Genomic DNA, 22,115 nt, shown 5'->3' on the forward strand with positions numbered 1-22,115 from the left:
TGTTCACTTTATTGGATACAAAGTTATTTAATTCTACAAAAAGAAAGCACTTGCTGAACTGTATCTGACATCTGCCTCCAGAAAAAGCTCATCACCTTTCTGGATTTGGCTGAAAATTTATATTCTGTACAAGATGAAATTCCTGTTTTATGCTGTAACTGTGACTTACTAGAGGTCCAGGGTGACATGGGTGAACTTAGTTGGTGTGTTGTCCCACCCCAAGCTGTTGCTTGAGGCAGCACCAGCCCGGCCAGGGATGCTCCCAGGTTGGTCCCTACCCAGAGAAGCCTGGGGACATGAGCAGTGAATGCCTCTTGCTTCAGCTCTCACACCTGAATGGGGTCTGGCCCAGAACTGCTGGGCAAGGGGAGGAGGTGAAGAGGAGGGAGAGGGGAGATGTGGTCCACAGGGCTGTGGATGTTCAGCTTACTTCATCCCATGCAGACAAATGTGACCTGTTCACAATTCAGCTTCTGAGAAGGTGGCAGCATCTTGAAGATGTATTGAATGTGCTACAGAAACCCTGCCAGGAGATCACTTAAGAAGTTGCAGTCTTTGTTTGGTGAGATAATAGGATAGAGTCTGCTGTTGAAAACTGGAGGTTCAGCTGTTCCTTTGGGGACATCAGCCTGCCTTCAAAAGGGATAGCTCATTTTTCCAGCGGGACAGTTTCCAGAAGTATTTTAATCCATCTGATATTTTGTTATCAGGACTGATAAAGTAGCTGTATTGGATGTGAGCTCTCATACCAAGAGGATAAGTACTCCTTGCTCACATTAACTCCCTTTGAAGTCTGCAGTAGGCGCTTCTGCTAGGTAAACAGGCCTGAACTGAGTCCTTATTGTGCCTGTATGTGCCTTTCCTTCATTGCTATTAGTGATAGGATTTTTATAAATCAGGACCAACCTGATGAAGTTGAAAGGTATACTTGTAGAAAGATATGTCTAAAGAGAACAAATGCTGCTATGTGCCTCTGAAAAGCATAGTAGAACCAGATTAATTGGCTCACTTTAACTGCATATTGTCTGTTCCTTTCAGCCACACCATATCCTCGTGGATTTAAGTGTTTCACCTGCGAAAAGGCAGCGGATAATTATGAATGCAACCGATGGGCCCCGGATGTCTATTGTCCAAGAGGTAACCAGCTGCACGCTTGTGTTGAATTTAAACCCACTTTACAACAACCTCTCACTGTCCTCACTACAGGACAGCACTGAGCCTCCATTATTCCTTGAGAATACTTGGATGCTGGTGATTGCTGTTCCTGCTTGTAAGCCATCTCAACAAGAAAGATGTGTAAGCGATATGGGTAATCCTTTAAGCTTTTCTGTCTCTTTGTGATGGATGAAGTTTAGGACTTTCATCTATTCCCCGTACCCCTCTAGCTCAGCTGGAAATTAAATCAGGCTTACTTTTATTGAAGGGTTGTATTTCTCTTACTGTTGTGAGTGTGGGACCTGTTCTTGCATTGTTTGCTTCCCCACCCTAGGGCATAAGCCCATGCTTCAGGGCAGCTGAAGCTGCCTCTTTTTGCCTGGCATTGAGGTATTTTCAGTATCTTGGGCTCATAACTCTGGACTCAGAAGCTGGGACCAGCTCAGGAAGGGCTTTGGAATACAGGCACACAAGTAGCAGATCCAGGTAGCAGGGAGATCCATGAATCTACACCTCCCTTACCACTTCTCTTTTTAAGATACTCATCAGGCATTAAGATTGCCCACAGCTGCTGCTGAAGCCCATTTAGTTGGGTTGGACATGGTGTGTGTCCTCACCAGGGTGGGTGCATGGAGGATGCAGCTGAATTCGCATGGGCGGTGGGATGCTGCCAGGGCTTGTTTTTCCTCTAGTGCTTCCCCTGGGCTTGGCAGCCCTGTTCAGCACCTATCCAGGACGTCTGTGGTCTGTTGTGAGACATTACAAGTGCTCTCAGAAAATATTTGTTTTGGAGGGGGACAGACAGTGACCTGTGCAGTGGGGACAGACCAGCTGTGTTTGCAGCCTTTGTCAGAGCACCTTATCTGTCTGAGAATTTATTTGCTTTGAGCTGAAATCAGCGCAACATCAATAACAATAAAAGATCAGCCTAGCTGGCATCAGATGAGACCAACAGTCACGGATGCTCCCTGTTTTGACAGTAGTGGATGGTATTTGAACTGTAGCCTGTAGATCACTGTGCAAGAGAGGCCCAACTCTGAGGTCTACCTTAATATAGCCAGCAGAAATGACCTGACCAGAAAAAGTTCTAATCTGGCAAGTTAGGGGCTGTTTAGGGGAGGGGAAAGCCATGCTTCAGTGTGTCTGAAACTCATCAGCTGCATTCATCCAGACCAGAACTGCTAGTTATGGTGATCAGCCCTCCTGCCTGCTGGTACAAACATCCACTGTATGTCCATGAAGCAGGGTGGGGTTTTATCCATGAAGAGGGGCTAGCTGGAAATCTGAGTCTATCTTTAACCTTCAGCACAGAAGCTTTCTTAATTCCTTAAACTGGAGGGATCTGGTAATGTTTTACCCAGCACAACACCTTAGTAACCAGGCTGCCTGACAGTGCGCGCTTTGGAGCTGGAGAATGGCTCTGCCTGTGGCATGGACCCACAGCCCCTCACTGCTGGCTTTTGGGTCAGACCAGGGGCCCCCGGTGAAGTTGGCGTTACTGTGTGTCAGAGGAGCAGGGACTTGGGGAAAGGGGATGGGCACTATGGCTTAAAGGCTGTGTCCTTATTCTGTTGCAGTGGAAGAGAAGACAGGAGCAAAACTGATACTGTCATTGCTCCCCACCCTGCAGCAATCGGCTGTTGCTTTGGGATGCCTCATCACCAACAGCTTTTGTTAATGTTGCTTAGCTTTACATCCAATACACTTCTACATCAGAAAGCTTTTATTAAGGCAGCTTTTTAATTTTGTTACTTTAATTTTCAAATGTAATTTTGAGTTTGTGTAAGGAAACCGCAGAAATGTAAGCTTAGGTTTGAGGCGTGACTGAGGTCATCTGCTCTGGTAATCACCTTGTCTCTGGGAGTCAGAGGTATACACTATGCTTTGGTGGGAGAAAATGAGAACACTATGTCCAGCTGCTATTATTTTTGAAAAAGACAGAATGCTGTTAAAACCAAAATACTTTCATCAGCTATAATGTAGGACTTATAGGGAACTGCATTTTATTTATAATAAAACTTGTTATAATGGAGACTGAATACGTGAATCCTGCGTTAGAGATTAGAAAAAGAATTTCCTAGAAAGGAGACTTCCTTCTATGCATGAACCTTGGTTTCTGTTATTTATTAGCTTCAGCTCAAGCAGAAACTGTATTAAGTGATCAAATTTGCATGGAAATACTGCACTTGGAATACTCCCAGTACTCTGGTTTTGGATGGACTATGAGCGGGCTGACAACTTGTGAACGGGATGGTGGCCGCAACTGCTGAGGTGATGTTTCAGTGTTGTTAGAGGCTTTGGTTTGGGAAGCAGGCTCTCAAAAGTCAATGTATGACTCTGGGCCCTTTGAAATACCAGATTTGGTGTTTCCCTACACAGTTTAAAGCAGAGAGGTCCAATTTTTCCTATTGGAGACATGTACCAACCTTCACGAGTCTCAACACGTGGGGCTGTTTTCTTAAATTTAGCCTGGATGTTGGGCTGCACCATGACTTCTGGTTTCAGTAGCTGGATTCTTTCTTTGTGTTCCCTCTTCAGGGTACAGGAAGGTGCTCATCAGGTGGATCCCCTGGAGAACATGTGTTTTAGCTATTGGATGATGCTGCTGTTGGTCAGCATTGCTTAGGTTGAGACTGAGGTGGTCTGTTGTTAGTAGACATTTGGAGAAACCTCGCTCGCTGTCTTTGCAAGACAGTTCACCCCGAGGAAAGAAAAATGCAAAAGCAGAAGTGACAGTGTCACATGGGTGGTCAGTATAAATCAACAGCCCTAAACCCCCACCCCCCACCCCCAAATTATTCCATAGAGCAAAGATCTCATTTTCAAATGCTTTTGTAATGGAATGTGTTACTGGACAGGTAAATATTATACCACAGTCAGCTTGGCTCTCAAATGCCTTTAAAGATGCTCTAGCACTGCAAAGTTTATGAAACAAAAATCCATGCTTGTTTGGTACGATACCACTGAGACCCATCCTTACAGTGTGGCTTTACTGCTGCCTAGCTTGGGCACCACTTACTTAGAAGCATCAACTTTCATGTTGCAACGCTTTATTTTAAATGCTGTAAACATCTCTTATTTCTGGTAAAATTATTATGGTGTTGGGCCTGTGCTCTTCACAGGCTCAGCTTGGAGTTCCTCCTCCATCACACTGGCAGGCAGCCTCCCTATCCACAGGGCACTTGTTATGGGTTAGATGTGATGATGTTCCCCAACTCTGCTTTCCTCTGGGCTCTCCCAGAGCTCTCTGGCCCCATCCTTTTCATAGTGCCTGTCCTGAGAAGAGAGGCAGGCCAGAATACAGTGAAAAAGTTACTATTAATTTGAGTGGATTTTTTTTTTTGCTTATTGCGGACTTATTCTGTAGCTGCAGCCCTGCAGCCATCAATGATGGCTGTGCAAGGAGAAGCATGTGGGGAAAATACATTTCTCAAAGATGATTGCACAATATTTTCTGAAAACACGCTTGGAAGAAAGAATGAAACAGCCTTAAAAGAGTTATGGGGTGCTAGAAGCTTTATTTGTTCCATCTGGGACCTGTCAAGAGTGGGCTCCACTTCACGGGCAGAGCCATTGCAGGAGAAATAAAGCTCCTGTGATTCATGTATGGCTTTGCTGGGGAGTGGCACTTCCAGACACATCCTGGGAGAAGCTCAAAGCTTCTGCCTGAGCAGAGAGTGCTGCTTCCCTTAGGGTGAGACCGTGAGCTTCACCCCTTGGGGTGGGAGAGCCTGGAAAACGCATTACAAGCTGTGTGTTGCAGCCCTGGCTGGTTTGACGGAAGACAGCACGCCGAGAATATCCAGCCTCTGTTGATAAGCTAAGTCTGTTTGCTGTGGATATTGCACTTGAGTTAAGAGCAGGTCAAAGATATGACAGATGTCTGAGGGGTTTTATTGCCTAATGAATAACATGTTCAGTTGGCCATCTTGCTCTGCTGCTGCCGAATGCCTAAAACATGTGAAGTATGCAGGGCTTTGCCCATTGGAGACAAGGGCTGAACAGGAATGTTCACTTTAAATTAAATACACCTCTTTCCCTCTCTTCCACTTCCCACCCCTCCCCCCATGAAAGCAACAATTTTATTAATAATAAGGTCGATTAATAAGAAGTAGGTTATAATTTAGAGAAGAAATATATAATAGCATGTTTCCTGTGTTGGAAATCTGGTGTTTTCATCTTGGAGTGCTAGGAAGCGAAACAGCACCTTCAACTTTCCTCTTATGACTAAAGCAGGAAATAAACCTAAATTCCTTTATGCCTGAGGATAACCACAGCATTTGTCAAATATTCTGCTTTGAATTTTCTGTGTGTTTTACAAGCGTGGGTAGAAAAGTAGCTTAAAAAGGGAGAATGGCCTCCCTTGGGGATGAGGGAGCCCACAGGAGAAACGTGGAAGATGTGATGGGAGTACTAGGGGGACAGTCCATTTCATGCTGTTTTTTCCAAAGACTGGGAAAGTGAGAAATACATAAATTCTTTCAACTCTTCTGATGGTATTTTATAGATGGTAAAACTGAAGGACAGAGAGGTTCAAGGATCTCCTCCAGAGTCTGCAGGAGCTGTGGGAGAGTTGGGATCAGAGCATGAGCAGCAAGAACATCTTGCATGGGCTGTTAGGATATAGGGAAACGTGTCTCCAATGTGTAATGCTTTAGGTAGTTCTACAGAATGAATGGTTGTGCATGAAGCTAGGAAGAAATAAGCCTATATAAATGAAAGTTAGCTTCAGCTATAGAGAGGTGTGAATGTTTGGGGTTTCCTCTTAAGACAATTCCTATAAAACTGACAGTACACAAGATTTGGGGTGTTTATATGATCTTCCCACTGTGACTTGATTATCCAACATGCACACATTTCTTTATCCGTAACACAGAGGCCCACATTAGAACTGGGAACAAATCTCCGTGTTCCATAGTGGTTTGAAGGCTCACATTTGCACTAGAGCTTGGGGTGTGTGTGTGTTTATGTATTTTAATAAATATAGCAAAATGATCTTTTTTTTTAAACCCAAGATCTGAAAAAAAATCTAAGATTTTTTTCCTGTATCTTCCTATTTGTAGACTGTCACAAATCTTAATTTTGATGGATAAACACATTTTTCTGTCTTTCTAGGTACAAGATACTGCTTTAGCCAACACATGATGAAAGTTACTGGGGAGAGTGTATCTGTCACCAAACGCTGTGTACCATTAGAGGACTGTCTGTATACAGGATGCACATATGTAAGGCATGAAGGATACAAGGTATAGGATAAAACTTTCCCTCTTTTAAATATGAAAATTTGGTAGAATCCTTCTGGCCTCCACCAGAAGTCTGACTGGTTCAGTGGGTAAATCAGCATTGTCAAATATTTCTATTCTTAATGAGCTCCAGCTCATTTCCATTTGTTAGACAAACAAAGGAATAACCTCTCTCAGAACAAAAGAATAAGCTCTTTAAATAACTCTCCTGCCAGTAGTTCAGAGAAGCAAACCACTCCCTTCTGCTGAGGAGGGCTTTGCCTGCAGAGCTGCATCATGTTTTGGCCCCTCTGCTCTGCTACTGATTCCCACAGACAATCTTGTGGGCTTCTTACTGAAATGGGTTGGGGAAAGCCCCGAAACCTTCAGAGCAGATGTTTTATATCTGAATCAAACAGTTATTTATTAAAGATTCTTCAGCAGGTCACTAGCTAACTGCTCTGAATTTCTCCAACAGGTTAAAATAAGAGAGCTTTTTCAGCTCTGAGGTGCACTGCAGCCTCATCACCATGCACCCCCTTACACGAATAAATACTGGTTATATTTTTTAGTTACGGCCTGTGAGCTCTATGTCTTTACTGTGAGGGTGGTGAGGCACTGGCACAGGCTGTCCAGAGAAGCTGTGCCTGCCCCATCCCTGGCAGTGTTCAAGGCCAGGTTGGAGGGGGCTTGGAGCAACCTGGTCTAGTGGAAGGTGCTCCTACCCATGGCAAGGAGGTTGTAACTAGATGGTCTTTAAGGTCCATTTCAACCCAAATCATTCTGTGGTTCCATGATTCTACCAAATAATGTTTGGTTTTTGTCAGTTTAGCTTATTTGATGTAGAAAAGAAAAGAAAATAATCTCTTTGGAATGTGTCCTCCTTGTACCAGCCAATGTACTGTTCTTGTACAAATGAAATTGTTCTCAAAGCAGATGGATTAAGTAGATGGAGGAAAGAAGCGGAGATGGGAGTGGAATCAGACTGGCCAATGTGCTTCTTTGCAAATATTGTATTATTTCCCTATGTCTTTATTCAGGGTATTGGTATTTTTCATATAACTAAGTTATAACTGGGTTTCTTTCAGATCTGCACCTCCTGCTGCGAAGGAAGCATCTGCAACTTGCCCCTACCAAGGAACACAACAGATGCTGTATTTACAACCCTCTCCCCCCTCAACAAAACACAGAGACTTTCACATCCTGCCCTGCTGACAGCAGCGTGTCTTTGGCTGGGGTTTATCTCACAGCACTGGGTTGTGCTGCCGGGTCCAGGCAGCTGAGCTGCGTGAGAGCATCTGTGTGAACATTCATCCTCTCCCTACAGAGCCTGTGGCTTGGAGTTGTCTTTGGAACTGCTTTTCCTCCTGATTTCTTGCTAACCATGAACTAGCCAGCCTGGAATCTAGATGTATTTGAAGGGTGTAAACCCCACCCCCACTTCTCCACTGTTTTCTGAAGAAACTCATGCAAGATGTTCCCAGAATCCATGGCTGAGATGGATGCATACCCTTTTCTTAATGTCTATCTTTAAACGTACTATATTGCCGATAGTATCAATACTTACTCACTTGAAACTTTATTATAATTTGTCAGAGCACTAACTCTGGTGTCTCATTAACCTCTTCTGAGAACATACAGTAAATAATACACAGTCAGTATATGTCTTTGCAGTATCCCTGTATCTCTTGTTCTTCTCTGAGCAGGCAGGAATTTGTAGCAAGGCAGCAGCAGCCATCAAAGGAGCAGCAGCAGCTTGGATCAGGCCAGCATCATTCGAAGATGCTTCCTCTGAGGTTGTCCACCAGAAGCCTGAAGAGCCACCCCTACAACAGCACACACGGGGATGTGCAGAAAATCACTGTTGCTTATAAACTGAACTGGAAAAACTCTAAAACCTCTGTTTCTGAGGCATGGTTAGAGGGAAGGAGGGTGTGTGGCCCCTGACCCTCAACTGCAAGGAGGTAAGGTTATGGGGAGCAGGTGGGTGGCCCAGTTGAGATGCTGGTGCCTACCAAGCCAAAGAGTTCTCAGCGTTCTGGGGCTTTACATATTTTGGCATTACTAGATACAGCTGTATTTTGGTGACCTGTGTTGCTTGTTTTGCTCAGAAATCATCTATGCAATATTTATTTTTGTATGTTGAGTAGGATTTAAAGTGTTTAAAAGATTCTTAATACCTATATTGCCAGGTAAAATGGTTGTTTTGCAAGTAAACAAGCCTGTAATATATAAATTATCATATATATATATATAAAAGTTCTTAATTTTTAAAAGTCAACTTTGTTCGCAAGGTCTATAATAAAAGCAGGGTGTCACGGACTTGCTTTAAAATTAAGCTAAATTCTTTTGTAATTTTTTTTCCCCTTTTTTAACTATAGTCATAAATTGTCCTTTTAGGAGATAGCTCTTTGCTACTTGTGCTCCAAGGCACCTTGTGCTTACCAAGTTACAGTACGGTTATGCTCTGAAGTGCTTTTTTTTGTGAGCTATACAGTGAAAGGCAGGTGAAGGAAGGCAATGCTGGAATGCAAATGCTTTGTGAAGGGCTCCTAGAGAGTACAGGCAAGCCCTCATCTACCGGCGTGTGCATTGTGTACCAGTAACAGTGAGAAATCCACAGAGCTGAGCATGCAAGGTGCTGTCCTGAGCTTTGTGGCCTATAGACTGAACCTTGATTCTACTTCCAGGGAGTTTTACTGGAGGCAAAGGAGGAGGAGGAGCAGGACCAAGAGCAGCATTCCCTCCCAGTTTAGTTTCAGGTGATTTCCCTGGGGAAGGAAAGCAGGCTGGAAGCCTTGGTGTGTTTTGCTGGGCAATGTCTTTTAAAGATGTATGTATATATCATCATGAAAACTGACTTCGAACAGTTTCTTTCCTTTTGTTTAACTTTATATATAAACCTAGCCTCTTTGAGGAAAGGATGGCTGACTTCGCTCACAGACAAACCAACCTTGTGTTTTGCTGTCCTTTCTGTGAATTGCTCACAGATCGCTAGTACTGAGGATTGTTGCAATCTGTTATTTTAAGCAAGTTAGACCTATTTGGGGAGACCCCCAGGAAAATCAACCCTGTCTCCCTCTTCTGCAAGCTCACTCGGGCAGAGCTGTATGCCGTACTTACAGGCTGGGGGAGAATGAGCTGGAGGGGCTTATGACTTCTCTGACAGCAATTTAAATATTTTTTATTATTATCCTGCAAAATGGATGAGTTTAAGCCTGAAAGGACCTCATTTAGGGATTCAGCTGCTCTCCTGAGGTGCGGTTTAAACAGGTGTTCTGCATTGACTGAGCATTTTTGGCAGCACTCTCCTGCTGGAGCTGGGCTGGATCCAGAATACGTACTTTGAGAAGACAGGTTGGAAAGCCAGCATGATGAGAAAGCATGGGAAATCTGGGATTACCCATGAACAACATCTTGCTTACCTTTTCAACCAAGGTAGGCTCAAGGCTCGGGCCATGTTGCACAGGGGCAGCAGCAGCACCTTGTGGGAAGCTCCCCACCATCCTCAGGACTCACACTAGTGATGGCAGCTCAGCTGGACATTTTAAGGTTTTACATTTTTACTTTGGGCCTTGCACATGCTTTTAGGAGCGAGTCCCCCAGTGAGATACCTAACCAGCAGCAAGAGGCAGATGTTACCCCCTGACCTCAGTTGGCTGCCTTGGTCAATAGCTTAGTCAGGTTTCTGGCTGTGCTGTACGTTGTCTCCCCCTATTTCCCATATGTTTTGCAGTCTCACTGTTATCCAACCAGCCTAACCAGTGGCATGGTAACTCTGAACTAGATATGTACAACCATGCAGGATGAGCTGCAGCAATAGCCAGGTTTCTTCATAAAATACTGAGACTTTTAGGACCATTACCACCCCATTAAAGGTGTGGTGCCTGCAGTAAGGGCTCCAGTGCTAGGTGGCTCCCCACATGCACTAATAGACAGGATCTTCATGCTGTGTTTAGGTGTACTTCAGACAGACCAGACACCTTTTCTGGGTACCTTTCAGTGCTCTCTACCCACAAACAATGGGTTACCACTGATCAAATGTAGTTATCAGTGTCGTAGGGGAGTTAAACCAAGGTAGTTACTTCTATTCCCTTTGTAGTCAGTGAATGATTGGACTGATTCACTGTATGCTAAGATGGTGGTTAAATTGTTTCAGGCACATGATGGATGTGCCTAGGAAAACTAGTTTGGTTATAAATACCGCATCCCACCTAGGTTATCCAGCTGCCAGCCACACAGTTACACCAAGACCAGTGCTTTGCAAATACCTGAGCAGGAGCCACTCCTAAGCATATCACTGGCTTTGCTCTGACCATTACATTGCTGCAGCCAGAGAAAATCCTTGCTCTTGTGATGAGCTGGTCCCTCTCCAACCATGGTCATGCCACAGTTGTGCCCTTCAAAAGGGACCTGAGCCCTGTCCAACTGAGCTGCTATCTCCTGCTGTGGTACAAGGATTATGGACATTGAGCTTAAAAGAGCAAATTAAGGTGACTGAGAGCAAGCGAGGAACCCAGTGAGAACCACCCCTGCACCAGCAGGTTGGTGTGCCCCATCTGCCCGCAGAGCTGTTGGGGGCTTTTTAAAGCACATAAATGCTGAGCTGCACTGTATTTATTTTTAGGCTCTATATATGTGATATTGCTTTTAAATGTCTAACTTTTTAACTCTTGTAAATGCTGTATATTTGTATAAATAAATTTTTTTAATATTCAGATAACATGCGAGGTGTCTGATAACAATGGACAATCACCATCACTAGCCCTGCCCTTCGGTGTGGTGCTACCTCCTGCGCTGGGATGCTGCTGTCTGCTCCCCTGCCCCCTTTTCCTTTCTGCCATGCCCTGCAAGCAAAACAAAAAAAGCTAAGCTAATGTATTTAAAGCATTTCATTTCAGCTCCCCCTGTAGCTAATGATGAGCTCCCATGGTTACTTGTTACAAACTGTTTTACGCTGGGCATTTAATAAAGTAAGTCGGAGGCGACTCCTGTTTAGTTTGTGACCACTGGATCTTCCTTTCTCTTGCCTGCTTTGGGAAAGCTTTACATTTTCCATAATGAGACCCAGTGTGTTCTGGGGTTTTTCATGCAGTTATTTCTGATTTTCACTCCTGACGCCAACGACTTGGATGTAAACAACTTCATGTAGCTAAAAGAAAGGTTTCAAAGTTACCTGTGGATCAGGTGAAGCAGGAGGCAGCTCACAGTACTTCCGCACAGCTCCAATTCCCAAGTCTTCAAGTTGAATAAAGGCAATTTATAGTAGCTCAGTACATTGGCTTACAGCTCCTGAACTTCCCCTTAGTCCTAAACCAAGTTTCCCTCTGGCTGTTTGTTTGGCATTTGGTGCACCTTTGGTTTACAAACATGCTTTGAAATAAGAGGCTCTGTTATCCCATTTCAACAGGTGCCTCTGGAAACACCAGTTGCTGCTCAGGCTTGGGACATGATGAACCTGGGTACGCAGCCTTGCAGCACTTACCTTGTTGCTGAATCAGTGATTTTTTTCAGCATTACAGCACAGTGAGCTGAAGGCAGATGTTAGTTAATGAACACTTTGAATTCAATTGTTTTGCAGAAAGTAAAGCACCGCTAGTAAAACAATTAATCTTCACTGCATAACTCTTTTCCTCCCCTTAACCACCACTAGACACAGCTTTCAGCTACCCAGTTCATGCAAAACACACCTAGCACCAAGGCAGACAAAGCAATACTGAACCTCCTGATTGTAGTAGCAAGAACCTCTTCTCCACTGCCAAGCAAAATCCGGCACAGTCCCACAAAAACCAGCGTGAACAACCTGGCCAGGCAAACGTTTTGAGAGCATTTTTACCCTCTTAAAGCAGCTCAAGTAACCAGCAAAGGCTATGCGCCCTAGTGTCTCACTAATGCCTGGAAGTTCCTGTATATTCCTGTTCAAGGCTGAGGAGAGGACTTTGCAACATAACTTGCTCTTTCCACCAAGAACCTGCCAACAAGTTGAACTCTTGATTCTCGTGTATGGTATCACCATACCCACATGCAGGTAGTGGGAAAGTAAATGGAAAATGTGCTTAAAATATGTATTTTATGGAATCAATAACGTCAAGCATAAATTAAGTCTCATGACCTAAAGATGCAAACCTTGGAAATGGTGATGCCCAAAGCCTCATCAATTCAGACTTTAAAAACCAAGATGGGACCCAGCCCTCTGAATCAAAGCCCTTGTACGCCCCACAGCATTACACTCCCTGCTGTGCATCAAAACAGGCTTCCAGTTTTTGCTGCATCTTGCCAATACATGTTTTACAATGCCAGCCCATTAGCTCATTTGATTGGTTCTTGTATCAATTTCTCTTTGCTCATTCCTGGGTGGGATTCCCCTTGATATTAATCCCAGCGTCCTCTCAGCTTTCTCCTTAGCCAACCATCAGCCACCCATTGCCCAGGCTGCGCTAATAATTCCTTTAGCACTGACATTATTTATTTGAAAGCATCTTGAATATATCTATTTCAACCTACCTATATGTATTTATGGGCTTTAAGGTTTCTGATCCCCTTTTTAAGATTTCACCAGGTCTTAGACATGTAACATTTACACACTTCATCACAGAGCTCAACCTACAAGTCTTAGGCTATAAAAATTAGCAGGATATCTATCTTCAACATGATGGACCCTATCCACAATAAAAGGAAACAAACCCAGCATAGGGCTGATGATACCAGAAAAACAAAAAGTGATACCAAGCTGTCAAAAAACCACCCCTCTAAGAGGTTTTCTTCACGCTGAGAAGCAATCTGAGCAAGCCAGCTTCACTGATGTTTATAAACATTTTACTACTCACCAATATAAAAGTTAAATAGTCTTCAGCTGTGCTACAGATGTTCCTATCAAGAAGACAGGCTAAACCTCAGCTTGACAGTCCATGTGTGTCAGAAATGGCTAACCCCAACCTCCTACCCAAAAGGTCAGGTAGACACAGCAGTAAGGGGCTGCCAGCCAGGTTCCTTCTGTTGCTGGGGGCTGGAAGAATATTTTAAGTAGGTAACTATTTCAAAGGGGTAACTTACAGGTTTTCCTTGTAAAAATATAAATAATCCTATTGCTGTGAGGTTGTGTGCCATGCAGGGCAGTATCTGGACAGCTAAATAAAAGAGCTGCACCTAATGCCCACAGCAGATGTCACAGGGCTGATGTTACTCACCCCATAGTTGACCACCTGGAATGGGTATTTCTTACTGCTCACACTCATCTAATTCCTTATCAACCTAAGCACAGGTAGGGTGCAACATGTGTGCTCACACAGCTTCTTCATAACAAAAATGGTGGGTCTGGTCACCCAAAAACATCCCACTTAACCCAAATGCTGAGTTTTCTCCAAGTGAAAATACATTCCAACAAGTTCATTTCCCATTGTTTCCTATCAGTACTCACCTAGTCTCTACGGGATAGCAACATGTCTCAGACACAAACCCCTCCCCAAGTCCAGCTCTCAGACTACATTTGTTTTCTTAAAGCTTTTCCAATCTGCCAGACACTGCAGTTTTAGCAGCAGAGATTACTTACTCAGTGAAGCGTAACACCCGGTTGCATGAAATTTCAGTCTCATAATCCTGTCAGGTTTTCCCTGTCAGACTCCACACCGATGAGACCTTTGTTTGTGCAGCAGCCTGAGCCTCACCAAAAAGAAAACAAAGCAAGAACTGCCATTGCCTAGGTGAAGGGCTACTGTTTTAAAGGCACCACAGCAGCCAAGGGAACAGAAAAGCCACAGTCAGTTTGCAACTAAGTCTCGTGTTTAACGCAGACGGTGGGTTTGGGTGCCAGGCTCAAAGCTCTACCACCTGCCTTTGGCCTTTTTCCAGGTGAGACCACATTTTCTTTCCTTAATGGATGATGGTTTAAAAGAAAACAAAACAAAACAGCCATTTCTTATCCTTTCTGTGGGCCTTAGTGTGTAGCAGAAAACCTCATTCATTACACTAGAATTTTGGGAAGAATAGATGCTTTTCCAATTAAATTTTCATTGAGATACTTTCAGCAGGTTTTCAGGACCATTTTTTTTTTCAGCAGGAACAGGGATGGAAGGGGTTCATTTTACTGACACTTTGCTCATTGACATTTCAGTGTCTTTTCAAATTCCCAGATTTCCTAGTTTGCTGCACGAAGATCAGGGCTTGGGCCCAACAGCCTTCTCAGGCTCCTTCCAACACTAAATCACTGAGTCTGCCACAATTTTCCAGCAATCAGATCCAGCAGAAAACCTGACCAGTGAGTAAAAGCTGTCAGAGAAGGGATTATTCTAAAACTGTGGCATACCAGTGAACTTGATCTATTAGCTTTGTTTGTTAAAATCTTCCTTTATAAAGGATTTCTACATTCAAAGATAGATTTTTCAGCTTCTGACTGTGGAAGCATGTAAAACCTCAACTTCTGAAATAGCACACTAGTATCCATGCATATATATTCATATACAGCATATACCATACATCCATATGTACACAACTCTTCAAAAAACAAGGACAGGGTATGTGTATGGAGAAGACGATGTTAGGCACAGACCGCTGCTGAACATGCAGTCTGCAGTGAAAGGCTACAGTCTACACAGCTCAGGATCCCTGCACTTCAGTGTTTAATAGTTTTCCAACTAGAACAACTCACTGCCTAGGTAGAGATTATTGAGTATTTGGTTAAAAAAAATGGAAAAAAAAAAAAGAAAAAAGAAAAGCAAGCAGGCAAAAGCCTCACGAGATGTGCTGTACTCACATCTGTAACAGATTAGCTGGAAGGACAGTGGCCTTGGACGGCTGCAAAGATCAAACCCCATGCACTGATGGTCAAGCCCCATGTTTGTTCTGTCTCTGTGTCTCTGTAGAATATTTGGGTCAGTAAATAGTACATTTCCCCTTGGTAAGGGTCAAGATGCTGGAAGAGTCAGGCCTGGATAAGCAGTACTCCACTGAGCAGTTTTAAGAAGGACATGGTCCTGTTTTGTGTTGACTGGGGGGATCAGATGAGCAGGAAGGGGCAGGAACAGGGGATCTGTCACCTGAACTCTGCAGGCACAACCAGGAGGATATCAGCTTGTAGGGAAATCCCCCAAGCTGAAACTCATGTGCTGCTCTGGGCAACTTTCATAAAAAACAGGATGGAGCTAGAAGACCTGGGTTTCCTTTGATTCCTACTCCAATTCCTGCCTACAAAAATTACTAACGTTACTGTCTATGCTTTTGTCTTAAATTCAGAACTTTCCTGATCTCTCCCTCCTTTCTCTTAGACTCCAAAGTACTAAACCAGCAACAATTCTGCCCTCTCCCCTCACACCCTAATTTCGTTTTCCACCCCTCCCCACTCCTGCACCTCTGGGTCTTCTCATCTTACAGTTCATCACCAACCTCTGTTTTCCAGTATTCTTGAAACTTATGTACTTCTGGATTTAAAACACACAACACTCTTCCTTAGAGGGCACAAAGGCCTCTGGACAAAATAAAAAGAGAAACATACCTAATTCCCACAAATAAACAATGAAATCCTGGAAAATAAACACATTTACCTAGAGCTCATCAGCTCCACTCTAGCACTGGAGTTCTACTCAAATTACCAAATTACTTGGTTCAAGATTTTTCAGCTTCAGGTTTTCTTGAGCTAAGACACTACTGTGGAGGCTAAGTCTGGAGCTAAGACACAACTGGAGGCCCCGGGGCTGGCAGCTCCCTGAGCAGCAGCCATGTGGTCTCTGCAGCAAAGTCAGCCCTTAGGAGTCCCCAGCTGGTACAAACCCCTAGTATTTTATTATTGTTTTAGAAACACTCGAGTTCACTCAGTATTTTGCAGCTTCTTCTCCTGTCGCCACAACAGCCTCTCAGCAAAGACTGTAACACTTGGGTACCCTTCCTCAAACTGCTGCTCAGAGGGAGAGAAGATTTGCAGCTGCCTGCAAACCAAAAAGGAATTCAGGGAACTAGACTGGACTACCCTCCTGAGCCCAGTCCTCCCCTCTCCTCAGTACAAGCCCAGATAAAGCTCCCCCAAAACCTGTAGGAGACTGATAGGGTCTCTGCTACCTTCTGACCCAAGTACTCATATAGCAATTTATTCTCACAGTATTCAGACCTGAAAGGCCACAAGCATCTCACAAACGCAACTCACCCACATTGAGGAAATTAAATATCAATCGAATCCTCCTGGAAGAGGCAGAATTAGTTCAGCAGCACAGCAAAAGAGGCCTCACAGCAGAGCTGCGCTCCAGGAAGAAGATGGGCTGGGCTGGGGGGAACCAGCCGCAGCTCAGTGAGCCCGAATTACCCACCTGCTGAAAACCTGCCTTCTCTGGTATCTGGTGGGTGAGGGAATGGGGTTGGTTTGGTGTCTTGCAGCAAATCCAGCTTTGCTGAGCTGCTCCTAGAATTTGCTAGGTAAAGTTTTTGTCTTTGAGTGTAATGTTTAGGATGCAATCATAGCAGACAACTTGGTCTCAATCATATGGTTCAGATACATTAGCCTCAAACAGGTTAGAGGGTCAGACCCTGTCTATGGACAGGGCACAGAAACCCTTTACACGGCAAAAATTAACTTTGCCTCTCTAAGGCAGACCTAAGTGGTATGTATCATAAACACTGCATGCATCCCCTGGCAATGATCTGCTCCTGACAAAGACTGTCAGATGCTGTTATTCCCCTGGAAACAAAGAGAATTATAATAGAGCAGGACCCTATGAAAAGCCAACACATAACTTATTCTTGCAGCTGACACGAGCTGTTATTGTTGTCATCAAGCAGCTGCTGCGAGCCTCGGGGGTGTGTGTGCTTATGGGCATGCAGCTCCTGGACAACTTTCACATTCAGGAAAAAGCTCCTCCATGCAAGTGCCAGCCTGCACGAAAACTTAAGAGCACAAAAGGCTCCAGCTGACCTGCTTGGAACAGCAAGCAGAAAGCATGGCAATATCGACCTTCCTTGAAGCATTAAAGTTCCAGGAGCTATACCTTTATTTGGTGGAAATGAGAGCAGGTCTGCTGGATTCAATGAAAGGATTTGAAACAGCTGGCCAACTGCCTCAAAAAGTTAAAACCAAAATAAGCCCAGGTCATAGCAGCAGCAGCAGCAATTAGTGCTCAGGTGCAGTTGAGGTCTTGATGGCTGATAGAAGCTCTTTGGGCAAGGGTTTTAATAGCAGGGTCAAAACTTCAATGCTTCACCACTCTAACTGCTGCTGCTGTAAATGAAAATGTATCATTTCAACTAGTTAGCCCTGCTGACATTATGCTTGAAGAGGAAAAGTAATCACAATAAACTGCAGGAATTTTACTATCTGTAGTTTCCTCTGCTGGAAATTATGACTAACCTTAGTGTTTACTCCTGACATAGCAATTACATAGAAGATACTTTTTCGGACCAACCATCACATTACCTTTCATAGCATACCTAGTGCCTTCCCATCCAATGCTTTTTCAGGCTAAAAAACCCCAACAACCCAAAACACAGAATTGTATCCAGTTAGAACAATGACATACAGCATTGACTGTACTGACACTAAAAGGCAGAACAATACAGCCAGCCTGTTAGTTTATGCTTATGAGGATTTCCCCCCTCCTCCCTGCAAGAACACATACAAGCCCATCCCAGAGCAGCAGAACTAACGCATTCTGCCTTGTCTTCCTTAGGAAACAATTTATCACTACGTTATTTTGCATTACAGTCCTAGTGTTAGCCTGAGTTCCTAACTAACCAAACCCCTGTGATAACAGGAAGATACCTTGATTTCAACAGTGATTAGCGAACTCAAGAATACTGGCAGAATATGCATTCCGGATCTACTCAGCAAGACTTTGTCAGGAGCCTATGGAGGCACAAGCTATGAAAATGTAACTTTTCAAGCTCTGGGTTATCTTTGTGGATTTCCTAGAGTGTCCTAACGAACCAGCATTAAATTCTGCTGTTTAAAAGGGAAGCTTAAACACAAATGTTTTCATAACTGTTGTGTTTACGTGCACAGGGACAGCTCAAGCAAAAAAATAAATACTGACACATATATGGTAAAACCAGCTATTCAGAGAGAACATTGGTAACTGTGTATGGAGTTTAGCTTTGAGCAATTAAAAAAAAAAATCCCAGAAATATCTGAAATTTTTTTTCTGAAACCACCCTATTTTGCTAGAAGAATCAGTACGTACAAATACCTGTACATGAGATGTTTCACTCTGGATTGAGGCATTTCCGCCCTCACCAGTTAATTCACATTAACATGGTTCATTTTCCTTCTTTCAGCCAGCCTTTCACACTCTGCTGCCATGCTAACAAGGCATCTATCATACATTTGCTATCAAATGCAAAGGTGGTTATTGGTGTCCATCAAGTATTATCTCAATAGCAAGGGAAGGAATTAATTTAATACACCTGGTCACGTAGGCAGCTTTTAAGTGGTAACACTTTGTCTTAGTAAGTCACCTCATTTCTAAAGTAATTCTTTCAGAAATAAATATGCTATGCATCTGCAACCCAACACAACAACTGCTTCCATATGGGGCTTTGAGCAACCAGGTAGAGTGGAAGGTGTCCCTGGCAATGGCAGGAGAATTGGAATTACATGATCTTTAAGGTCCCTTCCAAGACAAGCCATTCCAGGATTCCACACTTCTAGATCATGCATCCATGAAAATCAATTCCACCCTTGTTTTGAACCAGCAGCTTTCACATCTTCACTCTGGCAGGCAGACTGCAGGAAGAGCTGCTCTGTTGCTAAGTGTGCAGCAGAGGGGAAAAAAAAAAAAAAAAGAGCAGAGCAATTGCACTCTCTTAGATCATACAAATCACTCGGATTATAAAAACTTTATCGCTGCTCCAATACTTATTTCAAATTATTATTTGAGTAAGAGCATGAACACATGCACAATACCCCGAGTTCTTCCAAATTCATGTGGTTTTCCACCACAGCTTTAGACTTCTGCAATTAGTTTTGCCTGACCAGGCAGAAGCTTTTAGAGTAAGACAAGATCACAGACCAAGTTTTATGTATGTTACCATGACAAAGCAGCTTACATCCTGTAGCCTCACCTTTCTGGATCAGCTACCTGGAGCTGTCTAAAGTTACCACCGTGCTTTCCTGCAGGTTTATGAACCAGAGTACCTCTTGTTGAATGATACTTCAATTAGCAAGAAAGGGCAACGAGCCTGCAGCCAAGATGGTAGTCAAAGAAAAGGGGCCCTCTCCCCCAAGAAATACCTTTGACCCTCCAGATTATTTTGAGAGCTTTCTTCCAGCCAGATGGCTTTCACTGGAAGGAGAACAGTTCTTCACTGTTTATGCTCTTCTAAATGCTCATTTTTCCTATTCTCTATAAACGTATGCACAGTTAAGTTTGAATGACAATTTTGAGGATACCGAGTAAACAGGCTTTAAAAGGACTGACACATGAGGCAAGCCATACAATTACTTCACTATTACATTTCAGCTCTACATCACTAACTATATTTTTACTCCCTCCGTGTGACATTTTAGTGTTAATTTGTAACTCAGTGAACCAGAGAAAAACTAGTTTGTTAGCCCCCAAATTAAGCATAGTTAAATATAAAGCAAAGTTCTAAAACCTGCACCATTACATAAGAATGTCATGAATAAATCAGTGAATTCACTGAACTGAATCAAAGTAGTTGAGCAAAAGATTTGGAATAAGCTCCCCCATACATAATCCTCAATATGGTAAAATACTGTACTTCTGTCCTGTCTAATAACACTAGATAACTACCTAACAGGCATCTAGTGTTATTTAGGTAACAGAACAACTCTTACAATTAGCCCTCGCAGTAGCACAGCTTAAACATGAACAGCTATGACACTGAAAACAAACCTTTTTGGTAGCTGCTACTTCAACATTTGTACCACAGTCTGCGCAAAAACTACCAGAGTCTAAACTCGAGTAGTCTGCAGGTGGAAAAATCCCCACCGCTGCATTAAAGACTTCAAGATAATTAAGTATTTCCCTGTACCAATTCAACCAACAAAGCCATGTCTTCCCATTCCACTGAGCTCAGACATGCAGTGAGAGCTTTTACCTTTCACAGGACAGTAAAACACTTCCTTCCAGATGGGAACTGGGCCTTTCTCTGTCTTGTTCTGTCTATTTATCCCTATTAAAATTTTAAGCATGGTTTCAAATTTATTTTGTAGCTTAAAATTAAATTCCTGTCACCACTGCTGCCCTTTGCAGTGATGCCACCAGCTATTTAGCAGACTAAAGTGGTGTAGAACATCTGTAACATTTCTATGCTTCACCTGTAACATTACTTTAGACTTTTGACTACCACAAATAACTTCAAGTCTTGCAACATTTTAAGTATATTCTCCATATATACTAATATGCTTGCAATTGTAACTACACAGATAGCACTGCTCTTGTGACATTCTACATCACTAAATATGGTTTTATGAAATATATTGAAAAAAAAATCTGGTATATTTGGTAATGAATTAACATCCAGAAATCAAGAATGCCTCTCTGAATTAAGAAAAACAGCATCTCTCACAGAGCAGTAATCTTTCGATAGAGAGGCAAATATGACCTTACATACAATTGTTTTTCTCATGTTGGTTTCTTTACCCTACAAAGGAATTAATCCTTTAACACTGAAAGTTTATTATGAGAAGTACAGTTACACTGTACGCAAGAATTTTTACAGCTGCAAGTTTATTAATACACAGTATAGCTCTTCTGATGTGAGGCAAATAGAACTGGAACAGTTCTAGCCTCTTTTGAGAATAAATATGTACCAGAACATTTAGAAAAATACCAGGAAATCACACCTCCCCTCACATTCTGTCATGGCACATCAGTATTAGTGAAGTCAAGCCAAAACTCCCACTACTTTGAGATTTTTGCCTCGCATTGAAGTCACTGAAAAGCTACTGTAAAAGCCCAAGACAAAACTTTAAAGAACATGAACAAGAAGCCAGCATCCCAAACTTAAATTGAATAGCTACCTGATAGCTCCCACCCTTTCTAAAACATAGGAAGGTAAGCACAGCAAAGTCATCTGAAGGAATGATAGCAGCAAGTCTTCTAGAGAGTTAAAATGTGAAACATTTCACAGGATTTATTTCTCTAATTTTATCTGAAGTTGTCCCCAAGTGTGCTCTATTGACCAAAGACACCAACCCTCTTCTTATCAAATGAGCTAATTTAAGTGTATTTTGCAAACAGAAAAGACACATTGCAGCTTCTCAAGATTTTTTTTTAATACTCTTGATGAGAATGAGGAAAGAAAAATAATAAAAGACTCTGAAGTAATACATTTTTCTTGACAGTAGAGTGGCAGTCAAGACCTTGGGCTCTGGAAATACAGCACAAATTCCAGAACACAGTGATAAGCATATCCTGCCTCAAGAGCCATACACTTCAACCTTGGAACGTGTGCAGGCTAGAGCCAGCAGTGATGACAATAATGGTAGGTGAGCAGGATCACTTCTGAGTTCCTGTCTTAGTGTGTGACTTTAGAGTAGACAGCACTCACTTCCCCAGTGGAGAGTCTTCCCCACTTCTGCCTCAGGGATCCAGCAAAGTTACAGGCTTGCAGCAGTCATTAAAAAAGACACAGGCACTTGGTAAAGGATAAGGTTCTAAACCCATTAAAAGCCAATAAAAAGACTTTGGTGATAACTGTCTTAGACCCTGAGCAAGGAACAGAAGTATTATACAAACCTAGAACAAGTTTTCAATCTGTGTTAGTCAACACTGGGAAAAAACACAATGAATAAAATGT

The 22,115-nt window shown here is 43.0% G+C and overlaps 1 protein-coding gene across 5 annotated transcripts in view; it reads left to right on the forward strand.

Moving 5' to 3' along the window:
• LYPD6 (LY6/PLAUR domain containing 6) overlaps positions 1-11,100 on the forward strand; it is a 66,930-nt gene extending 55,830 nt beyond the window's left edge. For all 5 annotated transcript variants that reach the window (XM_062637778.1, XM_062637776.1, XM_062637775.1 and 2 more), the window contains 3 exons: positions 1,039-1,137; positions 6,271-6,401; positions 7,466-11,100. In XM_062637778.1, the coding sequence (XP_062493762.1) occupies positions 1,039-1,137; positions 6,271-6,401; positions 7,466-7,660 (425 nt within the window). In that variant the 3' untranslated portion in view covers positions 7,661-11,100. The remainder of the gene's footprint in view (positions 1-1,038; positions 1,138-6,270; positions 6,402-7,465) is intronic.
• Positions 11,101-22,115: the final 11,015 nt, after the last annotated feature.

The sequence above is a fragment of the Pezoporus occidentalis genome, unplaced genomic scaffold (assembly GCF_034315485.1).
Source record: "Pezoporus occidentalis ecotype Australia unplaced genomic scaffold, CSIRO_AGI_Poc_V1 ctg54, whole genome shotgun sequence".
Classification (NCBI taxonomy): domain Eukaryota; kingdom Metazoa; phylum Chordata; class Aves; order Psittaciformes; family Psittacidae; genus Pezoporus; species Pezoporus occidentalis.